Genomic DNA, 18831 nt, shown 5'->3' with positions numbered 1-18831 from the left:
TCTGCTCCGAGGTAAAGGTGGGAGAGGCGGCGAACAGGCGACGAACTTTGGGCTTTTTTCTTCTTTTTTCTTTTTTGAGTAAATTGCACGGTAGTGGCCAAGGAGAGCTAGCGGCCAGGAATGCAAATGTAAGCAATAGTATAGGAAGGGCTATAGGAATTGTTGTTCTTCTTTTTCTGTTCTTTCTCTTGTCTTCTATGCTATCCCTCTCGGGTTTCACAAAGAGCCTAGACCTCATTGATACGATACAACAAAAGAGACAAGACCAGTCAGTGGTTCTGGTATCCATCAGTCTTCTTCCCTCCCTTCTTGTCTGGCCCGACCATTTGCCTGGATGGATTTGGCTACTAGTTGTTGCGTTTGTGTCTAAAGATTCTGCCATTTTTTCTCTTCCGCCTGACTGGCATCCCTCCATTCCTCGCCAACACCGAAAGGGTTCTGGGGACATTCTAGAAGGCCTTGTAATTTCCTTGCCCTTGGTACCTCACCTCATGTGTTGGTTTTGGCCGCTTTTGCTCTCCATCCCTATGTCTTTAGTTGTGTCGCGTTAGTGTGTGAGCGGGTTGTCTAGGCTTTGAGAGAGGGGCGGCAGTCTGTGGAAAGATGCGGAGAATAGGAGAGGGGAAAAGCAGAGAGACAGATATCTCCCTGCAACCCGCGCTCGTATCCCGGATGAGCAAGCCGGGCGACTGGGTGTCTGTGCAGGCAGACACCAACGTTATGGGCACATACATACATTCTAGATTCTTTGCTACGACAAGACAAGACATGGCATGATACAACAGACAGTACAATACGATACGATACGGGATGAGGGAGGCATGGGTTAACATGAAAAGAAAGAAAGAACGGATTAAAAAGGGACGAATAGAAGAGAAAAGGGAATGAAGTAAAAGGAACGAAATGCAACAGAAAGCAAAGACACGAAAAGACACAAGAATGCACAGAATAATATGTTTGTTGATGCTGTCTGTCTGTCTGTTCTTCTAAAGGAAATAGTCAGGTGTTCTTCTGGAGACCATGGGCTCGCCGGCACGGGGACACGGGTCGAATTGGAGGCTGGAGGAAGAGGAAAGGTAGCTTAGGTTAGCTTGGCAGAAACACGACATCAGGGCGGCCACGAAAGGACACAACACGGGAAGAGAAAAAGAGAAGAGAGGGACAAAAAGGAGATAGATACGTACAATGTGTACTTAAGATGCTCGTCAATCTCCATTATAGCGGCCTGGTTGCCGCAGCGGTAGCAGTAATTGGGAGCAGAGAAAATGGTCACAACATTGTGATCTTGCGACCAGTTGTAGCCCTCCATGACTAACTGGTGGGCGCGGGCAATCAGAGTCAGGTTGTTGTTGTGGTTAAAGGCCTCGGAAATGTCTTGTCCAAAGGTATAGCCAGCACCGCGGGGCGAGATTCCCCAACCACAGCGATCATCGGGATCGGACCAGAGCAAGTCGCACATGGGGCCTTCATGGGGGACTTCTTGGATGCGGTCGAGGCCGCGAATGTTGTCAAGGGTGTCGATGGAGGGCGATAGGCCACCGTGAAGACAGAAGATTTGGTTGTCGATAAGAGCGGTCAGGGGGAGATAGTCGAAGAGATCGGTGAAGAACTTCCAGACGTTGGCGTTTCCGTACTTGCGTAAGCACTCATCGTAAAATCCGTAGACCTGCGTGATCTGGCGCGACTCGTGGTTGCCACGCAGAATGGTGATACGCTGAGGGTATCTGATCTTGAGGGCGACGAGCAGGGTGACGGTTTCAACAGAACAGTAGCCACGGTCAACATAGTCGCCTGGGGTGGTAGTGGGTCAGCAAAGGCAAGTGGGCAGAAAGAGAAGGGAAAAGACAATAAAAAGGTAAAGACTGACCCATGAACAAGTAGTTGGTGTCGGGGTTGGGGCCTCCAATCTTGAACAGCTCCATCAGATCGTGGAACTGGCCATGGATATCACCACAAACAGTGACAGGACATTTCTGCAGCAAGGGAGTTGAAAGGCGAGAGCCATTGATGATTAGCAAAACCGATAATAGGCGGAGCAGAGGAGGAGAAAACATACCACTGGCTGGACGTTCGATTCGTTTTGAAGGACTTCTTGGGCCTGTAGAAAGCAAGCAGGTTAGTTTCAGTTGAATGGAGGCTTTGGTGGCACGGACAGCCGAAAGGAAGTTGTCTCAGTGATCCCGTGGCCGATGGTCCGTGGCCGTGGCGGCAGCCGCGTCCCGGGCCTGAAGAAACTTGGACCGGCCGGAACAACTGAGATAGGTGTCATGGGATCGGGAGGGGCTGCCGCGGCCCTAGCAGGATTGCTCCCTGAGAAGTGAAGTGCCGCACCTTTTCGCACAATCTCTGCACGTCTAGCTCGCTCAGCTGCTTGCATGCCATCAAGCTCTCGATCCAGCCGTCGACTGTCGGCAATGTGGCGGGTTCCAGGGTCTGAAGCGGGACATTTGAGGGCAGTCTAACGACATCCTCCATGTTGGTGTCCATTGCGGGCAGGCGGGCGGGCGGGTGTGCGTGTCGGTCGGGTGTTTATGTGGTGGGAGGTATTGAAGAAGAGGGCGAGGATGACAATAGCGATGGCGAGAGGAGGTTAGCGATGGATTGGATGGCGGGTTGGGGTCTGAGAAGAAGCTGGGGGAGGAGAAAAGGTCGTGAAAAAGGGAGAAGAGCGAGATTATTTCAGTATTTAAAAGGAGGATTGTTCGTTCTTGGGATCGTTCGTCTCTTTTTCTGTCGTTGGGAATCAAAAGAAAAGAAAGAATTAAAAAAAAAGCCGAAGAGAAAAAGAAAAAAAAATCCAGAAAATGAGAAAAACAAACACGCAAGAGCTTCTTTGCTTCCGTTGATTGAATTGAGTTCTTTTTTATGTATTGTGTATATTGGTGATGCCTTTGTTTTGAAAAGGACATAAAAAAAAAAGACACGAAGGAGAGCGACAAGTCTGAAGATGGGAATGAAAATGTGGGTTTGACTGGAGAGGACAGGCTACTCATTGGCTGAATTAGGGGAGAGAGAGGGGAGATGGGATGGGGAATGCGAGGTTGAGCCTGAGGACAGGTTTGTAGTGGGGCAGCGGGGTGCTGTACTTGCAGGCATTCTTCACTATAGGTACAGGGAGTGGCCAGTAAATCATAAGGCTCAGGCGCTATAGTGTGGGCAGTGGTCGCCGTGATACAGGAGATTATCAGTAAAAATATAGAGGGCTGTGGTCCCAGCTAAACTTAAGCTCAAGCTGCTTCCTCAGAAAAAAAAAAAAAAGGAAGCTTGGCTAGCCCAACCAGAAAGGCCAAAAAGAGCCGGGTCCACTTTAAGGTCTGTGGGGCCAGAGCTTAAAGAGCTTCAAAGCTCTATTGAGGTTGCTCTCTTGAAAGCTGCACCCCCTCTCTTCTCACGATCTAACTCGCCTCGCCTAGTCATGGGCATTGCAATCATTACCATACCAACCCCAGCCCCCCCCTCCATCTCTCATCACTAACGCTCTTCCTCCCCCACCAGATTCTTGCCCACCAAAGTCTGGAAGTCTAACCCCACCTCGCTCAGGAACTTCGCGTGCTCTTTGGCCCGACTAATGCACTGGTTCCACTCGTCGCCGCCACGTTGCGTGCTGCTTAGCTGTCGTGCTAGGATCTCGTTGAAGGCCTCGACCATCTCCTTGGCCCACTTGACACACACGCTCATCATGACAGGCGGGAAACAAGCCTGGAAGCAGGAGACCGTGTGGCGAATTATTTTGAAGTAGACAAACGAGATCTCCCAGATGTACATATGCAAGTCGCCTTGGAAAATGCAGAGACTATGAGGGCGAGAGAAAAAAGAAAAAAATAGTCTCAGGTTAGCAGCTAGGTTTCCAGTAGAATCCAATGCGGAAGCAAATGTCAAAGTCAACGGGGCAGTCTCCGGAGTAGACCCTTATATACGTACCGTGATCGCGTGTTTATCATCTCCCGTCGGGTTGCCAGGTATGTCTCACGTGCCCGGTCCTCAAAGCCCAGTCGTGCCAGCCAATTTGCATTCTCGCGTGTCTTGCTTAGTAAACCATGCGTCACGGCCAGCCTATGCAAAATCAGCTCAGCTAGCTTGCCACAGCGCTCCTCGACCTTGAACGTGATGAAGTCCTGTGCCACCACGTTTGTCTTGAGCCCACGTGCCAGGCCCCTTAGCTTCTCCACGCGTGCCACTGCCGGCTCTAGATTCTGCAGCGAGATGTCAATGTCCAGCTCGTCCATCTGGCTCTCAACCCATCGCAGGTTGTGCTGTTTGCCGCCCACCTCAATCAGCATATCCTTGACATCTGACAGTGTTTCTAGCAATTCGGTGTTCTGTAGTAAGCCCGGGTCGCGTGATGCAAAGTAGTTTATAGTGTCCTTGGCCTTGTTATTGGCCTCCATCTCCGACTGTAGCGACCGCCGTAGTTCTTCGACAGCTTTGCGGATGTTGAGCATCAACAGGTTTTTGTCTGGGCTTTCCGGTCGCTCTGTGCGGTAGATGAATGTGTCCTGACCCACGCCGCGTACCATGACTGCATCTGCTAGCTTGCTGCGCCCTACCGTGGTGTCGCCTGTGCCCGCCATGTCCACCACTTCAATGTCCAGCAGCGGCCAGCATCGATCAGCCACGAGTTTAGTAGCGGGCCCGCGGGCATCGGGGCCGTCATTCTTGCGCTTCTTGCGCGAAGCTATTAGCAGATGGTCGTTGAGCAGGAAAATCTGCATGGCTCGTCGTGATTTATACGTAGCATTGTCCAACTCGATCCAGGGCCCACCATTCTGTAGCACATGTCGGCCGAGTGAGTTGGGGAAGAACTTCTGTGAGCCTTCTACACTCTTGTATAGTGCCTGCATCTGGGAGTTCCACAGTGCGCTGCGGTCTGTGATTGATGATCGCTTGTCCTTTTTGCTCATCCCCATCCCCATGCCAGCACCGCTCCCAGGTCCTATGCCCGATGCAAGGCCGTCACCCCCAAAGCCTTCTTGTGATTTAGATGATGATGTGCGGAGGGCTGTCGTGTTAACCTTGAGCTCGGCCATGAGATTCCGCAATGTGCGCATCTCCGTCTTAAGCTTTTCGGTCTCCTTGCTAATCTTGATGATTTGCGTGCGGTTCTGCATAACGTTTTGTTGCAACGCGTAGGCTGCACGTGACTTGACTTTGCGTAGAGAGTCTTCAAAGCTACGGATTTCTTCGTCGGTGGCTTCGGCCAAAACACTAGAAACATCTGCTCAGTCCTGCATGTTAGCATACCAGCCCAATCCAAGGCAATACAGTACAAGGTAAAGCAGCAATCCATACATTGATCCGCGGAAAGGTTTGGATCTCGCAAAGCTTTCAAGTCGACTTGAGGCCCTGAACCCGACGCCCCTCCCCCTCCCCCTCCTCCGCCGACATCTCGGGATTGCGGGGGTCTTCTTGGATCTCGGGCTGCACCGCCGGCGCCTGACGGGTCATCACCGCCTTGGCTCCGAGACCGTGATCGATTCTCGTACTGTTGCTGGCTAGGATGTGGTAGAGACGGTACCGATGGTATTGAAGGCATGGGCGGCATCATAGGAGGGGCTCCAGCCTCCCATTCCGGAGCATTTGCATTATTGAATCGGGTCGAGTAACGGCGTTTTACTAGATCTGACGTCTACGACAGCCAGAAACAACCACAGACAGCAGCACGTGTTAGAAACATACAAGCCCACATTTTATACAAGGACAAGACAGAATTCGTACCTTGTCGCCAGCGGGCGGGGCCACGCGGCGACGAGCCTCGGGAATCGCCGCACTAGCCGCAGCAGGAGGAGGCCCCGCTGCTGCTGGGCCTCCTCCTCCGATTGCTGAACCAGCCGGCGCTGCTGACATAGCAGGAACAGAGCGTGGGGCATTGCTCGGCAGGCTCGCACCCGAGCCAGCTAAGATAGTAGCATTGTTGGCGGCAATCGGCACAGACTGTACGATAGGGCCGGATATTTGCTTCGCTGATATTGGTGTGCGACCACCTTTGCGTTTACTGCTTCGAAGAGATAGCGACATGGCAAGCGAGGGGCAGAAGCCAGGTGGCGATAGAGTATCGTTAGCAAGAGAGCCAGGAAGGATTAGGGAAAAAGAAAAAGAATAAAAAAGGAAGAACAATTCTGCCGAAAGGCGAGGCGCTGTGCTGTTAATCCAAAGCTCGTCGTCACTGCTGTCTCCGACTCGATGATTAGCTGAAAGCTTGGCTTTGAAACCTCAAGCATGACGACCCTTGAGAGATGCTACTAGGGTTAGGGGATTGCTGTCTGGCTTGGCTGCCCACGTGCAAGGCTCCAAGTTGACAGTTGGCAGTCCCGTATCTGACAGTCGTCATAGTCCGCATTATTTGAGTCCTCCCCTGTTTGGGCTGCAACAACCACTGACACGAGAGTTGGGAGACTGTTTGGGGCAAACTCGAGAGACTCATGTATATGTCTGCTTAAATTGCCCCAGATCTTACTCCCCATTCCCAATCTTGAAATCTTAGCCTTGAATTTCTAATGTCGATTTGAAGTGTCCGTCTCAGCTCACAAACCTAGTCTAGGAAAATATCGACTTAGGGTTGCTAGGGTTTCATATGAAGCATCATTTTTTTTCTATCTGCAGACCCTTCTCTCAGCCTTGGTTCTTTCTCTTGAATCATCTTCACTAACAACGTGAAGGCCGCCTGCCCAAATATACGAATCTCTTATACACATACAATGGTCCAGTCCTCAACTGTGGTGAAGGCCTCTGTGGCCACGGCCGCTGCTGGCCTTGTTGGTATGTTTCTGTGATCTCTTTTACCTATCAGATAATTGGCCTCGGGGCTGCTGTAGCTCTGCTCAATCAGCTTGTTTGCTAGCAGTTTCCTACAAATAAAGTCCATCCGCTAACCTATTGATGTGCCGGCTATTGGGCCGGCTGCCCCTGCTATTCACAGCCTATGCCATATACTTCGATTACATGCGCCGTGGAAGCTCAGACTTTCGCCGGTCACTTCGCCGGAACGAGCGCCGGAAGGCCCGCGCCGAGAGAGATGAGGCTGATGCTGCAGTGGTCCAGAGGCGCCAGCGCGTCAAGATTGCACTAATGCAAGCCCTTGCCCAGGGCTTCCCAACAGATGTTGCCCAGAAGGAGGCGTATTTCATGGAGCATGTGGGTGCCGGCGAGCAGCTAAGTGCTGACCGTGAGTGTTTCTTCTTGTCTCCTTATGAGCGGATAGGCTCCAGATACTAACTCTTTCTGCCCTTGTTTTCTTCACCCTTTTTTAGCCTCGCAAGCCCTGGACGCTGCTCTGGCATTCTACAAGGCCCTGAAGGTCTACCCCACGCCCCGGGACCTAATCCGCATTTACGACCAGACTGTCCCCAAGGTACGAACGACCCTTAGACCCTCTTTCCAATGCTACTTAAGTTAATGTGCTAACCCCCCTTCGCAGCATGTCCTCGACACCCTCGCCGAAATCATCGCTTTAGACGATAGTTTCTCTAACTCCTCACTGTTTGGCACCGGAGCTGACGCCTCGGCTGCTGCCCGCTCAGCCTCTAGCGGTGCCGTTGAAGACGTCTCAGACAATGTCGACTCCGACCCAGAGGAGGTTGAGCCTGAGGTTGAAGACGATTCTGCAGCCGCCCCTGCAGCCGAGTCTGTGGCCGCTGCGGAGTCCGATTCCGAGAAGCTCCTGATTGTCGATCCTGCCGAGGCAACTGAGAGCGACCCAGAGGAGGTGCCTGCTGCTTCTGAGCCTCTAGCCGCCGTAGAAAAGGCCGAGATACAGGATGAGCCGGCCGTTGTACCTGCAGTGCCCGATGCTCCAACGTCGGATGACGGCCACTCGGATGCCGAGGATGACAGTAGCGAGGCCGAGCTTATCTCTGTGCCTGAATCCGAGTCCGCTGCTGCTAGTAAGGAGTAAGCAGCATGGCAAGAGAGGAGAGAAGGATGATAGGCGGCAAGGAAAACAAAAAGGGAGAAAAAAAAAAAGACAGCTTGTGGGCTGGGTCGTGTACGATATCTTGATGCTCAATATCAAACCAGGCACTTTTTTGAGTCCCCTGGCCCTTGGTCCCTTTTCGTTGGTTGATTGAGTGTCTGACTAGCCTGTACCAACAAAAACTATGTACTAGTATATTGTATTGTATTTTGTATTTTATCTTGCATCATCTTGGGCTTTATAATGCCTTGTATCTTTTGCTCGACCTCATCTCGTCTTGCATCATATTTTTTCTCTTGATCTCGCTTTCATCCACTTGGCTCCTTCTTTGCCTCAATCGGCCGGCCCTTCCGATCTACTCTCTGATCACGCGGATCAAATCCACCGTTTCCCCACGTCGCCCATTCTGGGGTCTCAGCTCCCATGTACTCCTCAGGTGTCCAGTCACCGTCAGCACCACGCTCCTCAACCAAGCGGAAGAACTTATCGTAGTCAATCTGCGTGTGCCACTTGCCGTCGACGCGGAAACGGCCGCTGCCAAGCAAAATACAGCAACTGTGTGCGTGCTCGGCGGCAATGCCGTAGTCAAGTCCCCGGTCGCGCAGCTTAGCATCCAGAGCACGCACAAAGTCACACACTTCCCAGTAGAACGGTACATTCTGCATTCTTAGGCCAGCATTAGCTGATGTTGCCGTGCCACAGTATGTAACGCCCTTGATCTCGATGAAACACGGCAAAGCCCGGGAAACAAGCTCAGCATAGCCGTCGACCTCGTCATCTATATTGAAGCCCTTGACCAGAGTCAGGCGGAAAACAGTGCGGTGCTTGTTACGTTTAGCGCGTAGAATGTCTAGACAGCGCTGGAAGCGCTCCCAGAAGTCACGGTGTAACGGGCGATCGATTCGACGTAGCGACTCACGGTCCGAGGCATCAATAGATACATAAAGTTGTGTGACGGCCTTAAGAGCTGCCAGTTGATCAGGGTGCTGGGCATTGCATACCAGGAATGAGGAGATGTGCTCGCGGTGCAGCATGGCGAGGAACTCGTTGATATGCGGGTAGAAAATCGGCTCGCCGACTAGCGAAAGTGCACAGTGACGGATACGCAAAGCCTCGGCATAGCGCTCAGCTCGCACGCCGGCCATACCCTTAAGCACCTTGATCTTCTGGTAGTGGTTCTTCTTGACGCCCTCAAAAATCAGCTCGGGCGGATCAACCACCCATCTCCACGTAGTTCCCACGGGATTGGTGCCATGACGCCAGCAGAAAACACACTTGTTAGAGCATGACAAAGATGGTGTGCTCTCCATGCACTGGTGTGAGTTGATTCCGTAAAACGAAAACTTGTAGCAGGAGCCACGACCTCGCAGAGCAGACTTAGTCCAACGACAAATTTTGACACCCGAGTGTGACCCGACAATGGCATAGCCCTGCTTGGTCAGCGACTTATATGTGGGGGAGTTGACTGGCACCATTTCCTTGGCGACGGCCTGCGCTGCCGTGGCGGCCGCTGTCTTTTTCCTCTTGTTGCTAGTTCCGTAGTTGGTGAAGTCTGTGGTCTCGGCAAGATCTGTCGAGCCCTTGATCAACTTGCCCAGGTCCTCGACGTCACCCAAATCACCAGCTGAAGCCTTCTTTGCCGCGGGGTCTGCATACACCTCGCTATCCTCTTCCTCGTCGGCAGACACGTCATCAACGTCGCTCTCATCAGCATCGCCGCTGCCAGGGAGTCCCTCGCCAAGGCCACCAGTGTTGGCAATCACCACAAACACCTCCTGCAGACCTTGTAGCCACTCGGCCAGGCGCTCCTCATAGTCTGTTTTAGTATCGCCCATGCCGACAGGATACGCACGCTTGCCGCCCGTCAGCTTAGCCATCCAGCGATCCAGTTCTTTGGCCTGGAAGCAGAAGCCTTCGTTCTCATCAGGCCAGCCTTCACGGTCACCAAAGCCAAACACTGAGTATCCGGCAAGGCCGCCCAGAGCAGCCGTGTCAATGCGGAAGTCATAATGCGTCTCCTGCAAATGCTGTAGAAATGCGTCGTTGATAGTATCGATGTTGTAGCTAGGCAGGAGGAATAAATATACTAGCTCGACACCCTCCTTGGCCGCCGGTGGCGCTACAAAGTAGTCGTCGAAGTCAATCTGGGCCAAATCCAGCATTTCGGCATTCAGCAAACTGACATGGGCACTCGCCTCCTCGCCTAGATCTAGGGCAGCTAGGACATCGTTGAGTTGCGGCAGGAATGTGCCCGCAATACGTTCCGTGTTGGTAGTTACTGACGAGTAAAACACTAGTGGCTGCAGCTTGCGGCCACGTGCGAGGCGAGTCTTTCCTGAAGGCGACGTAGTCTTGCGTAGGCCACCGACGATGCGTTTAGGGCCGGCTTTCTTGTCGCGTGCAGGCTTGGTTTCGGGGAGATTTTCAAAGGGTATTTCAGCTTGGGTTTCGCGGGGTGTTGACTTGACATCGGTCGCTTTATCCTTCTTATTCTTCTTGTCTTCTAGGACCTTCGGAATAGCTATAAGACCTTCACGTTCTTCAGACGAAAAATACAGGCGAATAGCCATGAGCATAACCGCAAAAACGGTGAGAGCAACGTTGCGGTACTGATGCCATAGATCCAGCAGATCTAGCAGAGCAGAGAGAAAATTGTTAGCATTTCACAACAGAGGCCACAGAACTGAGAACAGGATAGAAATATTACACACCATTAGCAGTCGCCTGGTCGGCGTTCGCCATGAGATTCTCACGGGCTAGCTCGACTGGCGAAGCATCCATATTGGCTCGCGTTATTGATGATGCGTGAGTCACGTGAGGAAGCTATCAACAGGGTAAAATTGTCTGTATAGGACTGCTTATGTTGATGCTTGTCATGCTTCTTGTTGTTTAAGAAAGGGAAAACAAAATGGAGGGGGGGTCAAGATTTTGCCCCACTATAAAAAAAATATATCCAGGGGCAAGTATACGTAAGGCAGTTGATTGGCTAGAGCCCTGCAAGGCTGAGTGCTGAGTGTGACAACACAATAGTGGGGCTGGAGAAATACTTCTCAAGGAGCAAATAAGTAAAATAAATAAAGACGGTAACAAATAGTACAAACTAACCAGGGGAAATGCGCTGTATAAATGGCGGAGAAATAAAACAATAAACGCAGGATTAAGCATGGTAGAAAAGAAAAAACCACGGGACAATATCCAAAATAAACACAACACCTCAAGATCAACCACGACTCATTAGATATGCAAGAAGGAGAGGCTTTTGAGCCATCAACCACCATTACCCTTACCGTCAACAAAAGCTAGCTGGCAGCTGACAGCCTGAATGAACTACCTTGCCGCTTACAGTTGGCCAGAAAGCAGAGCCTCGACAGCTATTGATAGAGAAACCCAGGTTAGCAACACTGAATACAAAATGAAGATGATGGGTAGATGGAAAAAGTGACTTACCGCTGTTGATGTACAGCTTCTTAGCGTCCAGTGGGACGCCAAACCGCCGCTCCAAATCCTGCTTGATGCCCTTCTTCGTGACTGTCATCAAATCAGCCGTGCGGAGAATCTCACGAATCTCCGCCAGGATGGCATCGTCACTCGGCAGGCCCACCATATCCTCGGGGGAAAAGAACTGCGATCCCCCGTATTGGCTGTTGCGGTTGTCAATGTGCGAAGGCGCCAGTGACATGCGTGAGCCGTATTGAGGAAGACCGTAAGTCGAGCCGCCCAGGTGACCACCACCATAATCCGACATAGGACCCTGGGCTTTGGTGGCATAGCTGTAACCGGAAACCTCTGACCGAGCGTCGTCCTTGGCAGTGGCCGTCTGCGTTTCCCAGAGCTCAAGTTGGTACTCCTCCCACTTCTTCTTAGGGATCGACGACGGGTCAAACTTGCCCTCATCGGAAATAACAATCTTCTTGCCCTTCTCACCAGCAACGACACGAGTGTTACCCCAGTTGAAGTCATCCATGTGCCAGAATGAGTAGAGGGGCAGACCAAAGGTGAAGACCGGCATGGCGAAGATATACATGATCATCCAACCAATCATTTCCCACTTGCGGCGAACGATGAAAATAAACGCCTGTAGACCATAAATTACAGCCAGCATGATGAAGGCCGTAAGGGGCAGTGAGCCAGAGTTGGTAGAGATAAGCACGATAAGGTACACAATGTAGGCAAGAGTGACAGGCTGGATGATGGTCGACAACAGATCGACAAAGACAACAAAACGCATGGAGAAACAGCAGAAACCACAGAGCTGGTTCATGGGCATCAGCTCCATCAAGTTGTGCACTGTAGAGTTGATCCAACGACGGCGCTGCGAAAGGAACACAGCCCAGGAGTCAGGAGCAATGGTCCATGCCTTTGCAGCAGAAATGTACTTGGTCTTGAAGCGGGAGTGGTACTTGATAAGCAGAGTGGTTAGGTAACGATCCTCTCCAAGGTGCAGCAGATTCTTCATGTGCAGAGTATCAACACGGATGGTCGAGTAGTCCTCAATGATCTCCTTGCTAACAAACAAAGGCTTTCCGGTATCGGCTGCGCGGATGCGGTACATCGAAAAACAACCAGGCAAGCAAGTAACAGATCCAAACAGAGACTCAAAGGCCTTTGCCAGGTTGTGGGAAATGAAGTACTCGTAGACCTGGATCATGGTAACAATCGACGACTTGGCATTAGTCAGAGCAGTTTCACCACAAAGGGCAATCAGACGAGTGTCGTCTTGGAATTCTGCAACCATTCGACCGCAGGAATCAGCCGCAACATCGGTATCAGCATCAATCTGGAACAGGAATTCATAGAAGGCGGGGTTGACACCGATAATGTTGCGGATTTGATGGTACATTTCAAGTTCCAGAGGACTCATTGGCAGATTGTAGTGGACACGGTTGAGGAAGCGCATGATGACCATCTGGGAGTCACGCTTACCACGGTTACCAGGACGAGAGACCTCAGAGGGCTTGCCAACCTTGACCAAGACCAAGAAGGGGACGATGTGACCCTGGACTTCGTACAGACCGGAGTATACCTTGCCCATGTTGTGCTGCTTCATACCCTCTCCAAGGGATTCGAAGCTAAGGGCCTCAGGGTCAATGTTCTCTGGCACTCCAAGAATGTCAAGTACAATGCGAGGTGTAGGCTTGTCGTTACCTTGACCGATAATCATACCGTCACAAACAACCACAAGCAGTTTGCGCTTGTCGTCGTACTTGGTACGAGCTAGCGAGTCAATAGCGCGACGCAACGACTCCTCATCCTCAGTATAAGCAGGAATCTGGCACATTACAAACTTGTCTAGATTTTCGGGCATGTTCTTTCCGCCAAATTGAAGAGCTGCAAAGAACTTGAAACCAATGATGACGCAAAGAGCGATTGAAACAGCCAAGACCATGTAGTCAGAAAGCTTGCAACGGAACGAGTTACGAGAGTCGAGAGCACCAACGTAGAACAAGTTCTTCATACAGGTCCACTGGTTAGCCTTGTCAGTGGCACTAAGGGAAATTTGGTCCCAATATTCACCGACGTCTCCTCCAGCAGCGCTGCTGAAGATAGAGAGGACCTTATCTGACATAAAACGAGTCTGCGTCAACGCGTCTTCGGGTACATCCTCGCCATTGCCAGTTTGATACGTGCGTCCGCCACCAGAGTTGTACTCGGTGAAATCAAAAACATCGTCACCAATGTACGCAATCTGACGTCCAGAAGAGGCTAGTCTTTTGATGGTCTTGGGGGTATAACCAACACGGCCCTTGTAGTAACGCGAACGCAGCATGGTCATTTGTTCGTAATACCAATCAGGACGTGAATCATTGGTCCATGCACGGAAGTCATGGAACTGGTACGTGTTGTCCTTATCACCGACGACATTGGCGGCACCAGTCAAGTTGGCAGTACGAGTACTAAGGGCGACGTGCTCATCGATGTTCCCGTTAATGCCCGTGCAAAGGGCACTGACCTGAACGGGGAAAAGACCGGAGACATCGGTGCCGGCATAGCTGAGCAAACGTCTTGACTCAATGACGTTGGGGTAATGACGAGGCATGAACTTGCCCCAGTCAAAAACAAACCCACGAATTGCGACATAGGCAGAGTTACCGTCACCGTTATGGGAAGACAACTCAGCAGTTCCGTAGACGTGTTGAGTAGGGCAAATGAGAAGAGGAAATCCAACAACGAAGAAAGCGGAAATGGCACACATAAACCAGATGATCATGTTGATGGCGAGCTTTTCTCTCCAGGCTACACGGATATCCTTGCGGGGTTTGCGACCAACAACGCGCACAAGGAAGTCCGGGACGAACCAAGTCATGGCATACACAATCATGACCCAGCGCTTACGACTAGCACTGTCACGGAACTCCTCAACTTCATCCATCTTCTTCTCTTCGTTGCGCTCCAGCATTTGTTCACGGGTTTCATGGTTCTTAAACATGTCACCGTTACCAAAGGTAGAAACACCAGCCTCAGAGCGGCCATCATCGCCATAATATCCTTTCTTCTCGCCATATTGCGGGCTACTAGAGCCAGAAAGAAGACGCTCCTTAGATGCCGCAAACGCAGCAGCATCATGGCGGGGCTGAACGTGATCGCCATTGTCAGAAGCTGCAGGATAATGACCACCAGCAGAGGCGGTAGCAAGATTAGCCACTTCCATCCAGCAACGCTCACTAAGGAACACTCCAGTAGAGCCAATATGGATTTCATTGCTGGGCCAACGCTTTTCATCAACAACGAACTCGACTCTTTCACGTTCACTGCCCATAAGCATTGTCTCGCCGTCAGAAAGACCAAGAAACTCGCCAAACGGCAAAAACAAGCTAAAGTCAGCAGAGCGCAGTCGCTGGCTGATTTCAACGATGCCGAAAGTCTGTAGTTGCGTTCTGACACATTTGCTGTCAAACTGATTTGCTATTCTGCGGTCGTTGGGCTTGATACAGAAGACGAAGTAGGCGTTGGTACCAATGTCATTAACAGCACGTGTCACATTTTCAAGGGCAGCAAGGAACTGTCCAGATGCACCCTGTTCGGAGCCACGGTTCTTCACAGTGTCCTTCTCGCTCTCGTCCTTCTTCCCGCGAAGACCAGGACGGCCACGGCCCTTGCGAGACATGACGCTAGGCTGGCGAGAGGGCTTGGAGCTGATGCTAGCCTGCATAACTGCCGACCGCTCTTGAGGGTGGTTGACAGTTTGCAGGACCTCTTGTCCAAACAGACGGGCAATGAACTCACTGCGGGTGGAATTAATCATGTTCATCAGGTCACTCGACACAATCTCGCCATTCTCCTCGATAAGGCCCTGGACACTGTACTCAACTTCACCAGCAAAGTGCTTAACGGCGAAGGTGGCGGCAGTGTTTTCAGTGAGGAAATTGCTACCAGGAAGCTTGGCAGTGACAGAACCAGGAACAATAGCGGGGTTCTTGCCTTCGAAACGCTTGCGGAGAGACTCTAGGAATTGCAAATCAGTGCGATGGCGGCGAGTCTGGTCATCCAGAATACTCAGAAGACCGTTTCCACTCTTGAGCAAGCCCTTGACCGCATCAGAGTTGTCGAAATAGCTAGTCGGCGCAACAGTGACTTCCTCTGATTCAAGGAGCTCAGCCTTGCGCTCAAAGAAATTGTTGAGAGTCACATTATATAGAGCCTCAGTGGCAGCGTTAGAGAGCAGCTGATCCAACGATGAAGCCGTAGAGGGATGCTGGGCAAACCCAGGGAAGTCAACGATTGAAACAGTGTTTGCAATGCTTTCCTCGGAAGCACAGAGTCTCTGGTTGATGTTTTCAACGACGTAAGCGATGAGCAACGAGTAAAGCGTGCGGGACAGTTCATTGGCATGAGATCTAGCACCAACGGGGTCCAGCATGACAGTAACCCGTTCCTTGCCAATCATTTTATTTTTGTAGCCCAAAGTGTGTTGCAAGTCTAGGGGGCTGACACCGAGGAAGGCAGCAACAATGCCGAGAGTATCGGTGTTCTTCACAGTAGTTGTTGTAGTGCCACCCTCGTGTGAGAAACCGCCACTGTCGTCAGCAGTCACGGAAGTATTTGACGTGGTCTGGAACTCAAGTTGACCAATGTGTAGAATCGCTGCCAGGATCTGGCAGATCTCGGCAACCTCACTTCGAGGGAATTCCAGGCGCTTCAGGGCATTCTTGAAGAGAGTGAATCCCTCAGCATCGTTAATACCAACCTTCATCTGGGTAGGATGGCCCAGATACTTCCACCTCATTGGGGCACTAGCAGGGCTGTCCAAGCCAAGATGCGAACGCTCGGCATCACTGATGCCAGCAAGCAAGTAGTAAAGAATGTGGAAATTACGCTCGCCAGTGGGAACGTCAGTAATGCGGCTACGTTCAAGACGGTGATCCAGCAACTTGGCACCGATCAAAACGGGGTTGGTCGTGGTGGCAGTATCATACTGAAGCTCGTAGAACAGACCAGCCTTGGATGCAGTTGATGTTGTGGCGGTTTTAGTAGTTGTCAGGCAGTCAAAGACGTATGCTGCCAGCGAAACCTTTGTCGAGAGAGGTGTCGATGACTTGTTCAGGATGGCAGACAGGAAATGGCTACGGAGTGTGGATTTACCCGAACCAGACTCTCCACTATGATACAACAACAATAGTGTTAGGGGGATACGTCTGAAGCGTGTGCTGCGGAATCGTTACTTACAGGAAGACTACGGCTTGGTTCTCAGACCGGTATCCCAGACGGGTAAAAGCACGGTCAGCGATTTCCTCAGCGCCGGCTTGCGTACTGCCTTCCCGACCGCCGTCAATTCCCTTGGACGATGAGGTGTATGTGTTGAGAGCAATGAGGGCGTGGGACGACAAGCGGGCGGTAGGCTGATTGGCATAAAATCGAGAGGCCAAATGGGCAGTCAGCTGGGTATCAGACTGTAGATGGGCTGGAAGCGAAGGCAGAGACGCCTGTGAAGGGCCTCCGTTTGCTTGAGCACTCATGGTAGGGAGAGCTGTGCTCGATACTGAGCAGAATGGATGAGATACAAGAAATCTATAAGGAAACGGGTGAAAACGAAGCAAGGCGCGAGGCTATGGAAGTTGGCGAGAGAAATGGCCTCGGGGGCGAGATAGCTTTTTTTGTGTGCAAAATAGGGGCCAGGTTAATAAAAACAAGGAAGTAACCAATTGTAACAAGAGCCAAGAACAAAATTAGTAAGAAAAACTAGAGAAATAAAAGAAAATTCGATGAGACAAAACGATTGAATGTCGCCCCCTTTGCAGACGTGATGGATGTGAAGATGAGAGACGAAGGGCAGCTAATTAAAAAGAAGGCCAGGAGCAAGAAGAAAAAAAAAAAAAGAGGACAGGAAAACGAAAGGGAAGGAGCCAGAAAGAGCCAAAGCGAGTGACAGGCTTGCTTTCTGCTAGACTCGCAAGGGAAAAGAAAAAATCTCAGAGCTTCACGGCGCCGTTCGTGTGTCAAAAGAGAAAGAGAAGGTGCGCGGAATCAACTAAATGAGACGAGATAGGACAAGGAAGGAGGAGAGGGATAAAGAAAAGGCAGGAGGGAAAGGGCTAAGCAAAAGGAAAATATTATTTTTTGTTATTTCTTTACAAACAGCCACATTCCTACGTTAAAGGAGGAGGGGAGTGAGAGAACAGAAAAAGAGAGCGATGGAACACGAAGCGGCGGACTTCTTGGAGGGAGGGAAGAATGGCAACGAAACATAAAAGAGGGAAAAAAAAAATGATAAAAAAGAAAGAAAAACCCCAACTAAAACACAATAAATTCAAGGCAGGGAAGAGCCAGAACAGCCGTACAAAAACCAAGCGGAACCTCACGGCAACTACCCTCGGTCTTACCTTTCAAACAGTCGGTTCTATCATGACTGCTCAATTAGTTGAATGATTTTTCTCTCTTTCCCTCAGAGTACCCAAGGCCTATTTCCCGCCGACATTTCAGTTGTCCTCCCCCTGAGCAACAACCTAGCCTGTTGCTGGGCAAGGTGTTAGAGAGATGAGGTACATGAAGCGCCAGCAACCAAATCCAAGGAGCCCACCCTGAGGCAAGGGACGTTTAACAGAGAGCTGCTGTTCAACGCAAGTAACGTACGGGCAAGGGAACAGGCCAGACAGTCGGTCCCTACGCTGTACAGCCCAACCACCACACGGTGCTAGAAAAAGAGACTTCACAAGTACTTGTCGGAATCCCCCCCAGGTACGGGGCACAGTGTGCATATGGCAAGCATGTCCAGCTCGATTACGCACTAGACAGGGGTTGGCCTGACAGACACTGTACGGTCCTGAGAGAAGCAAAAAGAAAGTTATTACTAAAGGAAAAGTAGCGGCAATCCGTGCCTGGGTAGGATGTGGATACGGCGAAGGTGGAGCCGAGCCTTTTAGCCTTGTTTATTGCAATTGCCCTTTTTCCTCAGTAATGCCTTAACCTGGTTGTTTGTTTTTTTTTTCCTTGCCTCCCAACTATGCCTGCTCTATTTTTCCCGATGTGAAATCCGAGGGTTCAGATGCTAGCCCAGAGACCCAATGAGGACAAGAGTCCAGTTTCGACAAGGAAAAGTGAGGCCTAGAAGAGGGCATGCGAACACACGGTGAGCACACTGTGCCTTTGGTACATCGATTGGAGCATCACCAGAAAGACAAGTTTGAAACCTGCGCCAAAGGATAAACGTATGGGCCTGGGGAAGCCAAGCAACCCCGAGTCGACAGTAAAGAATAAAGAGCGAAGAAGGTGATAAAGGATCAACTCAGCAACTCCTGGACTGCCAAGTCGGGCTCTGAACGCTGCGTCTGGAACGTGTCAGGCAAATATCACAAATGTCTCAGTGGCGTTGTTGCTGGAATGTCGCTTCTATGACAATGACAATCTTATAGGAGAAGCCTCTCTATACCAGCCAGTCAGCTAAACCAAGTACAAGACGCCTCCCCCCACAGTGTCCACCAGCACCA

General features: G+C 51.0%; 4 protein-coding genes across 4 annotated transcripts; 1 reads left to right on the top strand and 3 right to left on the bottom strand.

Annotated features, from left to right (window-relative positions):
- Window positions 1-366: 366 nt before the first annotated feature.
- HOO65_011140 (Serine/threonine-protein phosphatase PP2A catalytic subunit) lies at window positions 367-2487 on the bottom strand (the record flags this gene model as incomplete). The annotated part of the gene is made up of 6 exons (XM_071005562.1): window positions 367-438; window positions 489-531; window positions 1185-1791; window positions 1868-1973; window positions 2057-2098; window positions 2332-2487. The coding sequence occupies 6 exons, from the start codon at window positions 2485-2487 to the stop codon at window positions 367-369; spliced, it is 1026 nt and encodes a 341-aa protein (XP_070862962.1).
- Window positions 2488-3471: 984 nt separating this feature from the next.
- On the bottom strand, window positions 3472-6015 carry HOO65_011139 (Exocyst complex component EXO84; the record flags this gene model as incomplete). The annotated part of the gene is made up of 4 exons (XM_071005464.1): window positions 3472-3793; window positions 3922-5215; window positions 5290-5626; window positions 5716-6015. 4 exons carry the CDS (start codon window positions 6013-6015, stop codon window positions 3472-3474), a joined length of 2253 nt encoding a protein of 750 aa, XP_070862961.1.
- Window positions 6016-6695: 680 nt separating this feature from the next.
- On the top strand, window positions 6696-7891 carry HOO65_011138 (Mitochondrial import receptor subunit tom-20; the record flags this gene model as incomplete). Its single annotated transcript, XM_071005944.1, has 4 exons — window positions 6696-6756; window positions 6917-7162; window positions 7248-7348; window positions 7415-7891. 4 exons carry the CDS (start codon window positions 6696-6698, stop codon window positions 7889-7891), a joined length of 885 nt encoding a protein of 294 aa, XP_070862960.1.
- Window positions 7892-8217: 326 nt separating this feature from the next.
- HOO65_011137 (Chitin synthase 8) lies at window positions 8218-16863 on the bottom strand (the record flags this gene model as incomplete). Its single annotated transcript, XM_071005215.1, has 3 exons — window positions 8218-10541; window positions 11357-16506; window positions 16574-16863. 3 exons carry the CDS (start codon window positions 16861-16863, stop codon window positions 8218-8220), a joined length of 7764 nt encoding a protein of 2587 aa, XP_070862959.1.
- Between the last annotated feature and the right edge of the window lie 1968 nt (window positions 16864-18831).

This window comes from Ceratocystis lukuohia (genome assembly GCF_044167205.1).
Source record: "Ceratocystis lukuohia strain C4212 chromosome Unknown Supercontig1_pilon, whole genome shotgun sequence".
In the NCBI taxonomy this organism is placed as follows: Eukaryota; Fungi; Ascomycota; class Sordariomycetes; order Microascales; family Ceratocystidaceae; genus Ceratocystis; species Ceratocystis lukuohia.
The sequence above is the reverse complement of the archived record's forward strand: the minus strand, read 5'-3'. Positions and strand labels throughout refer to the sequence as shown.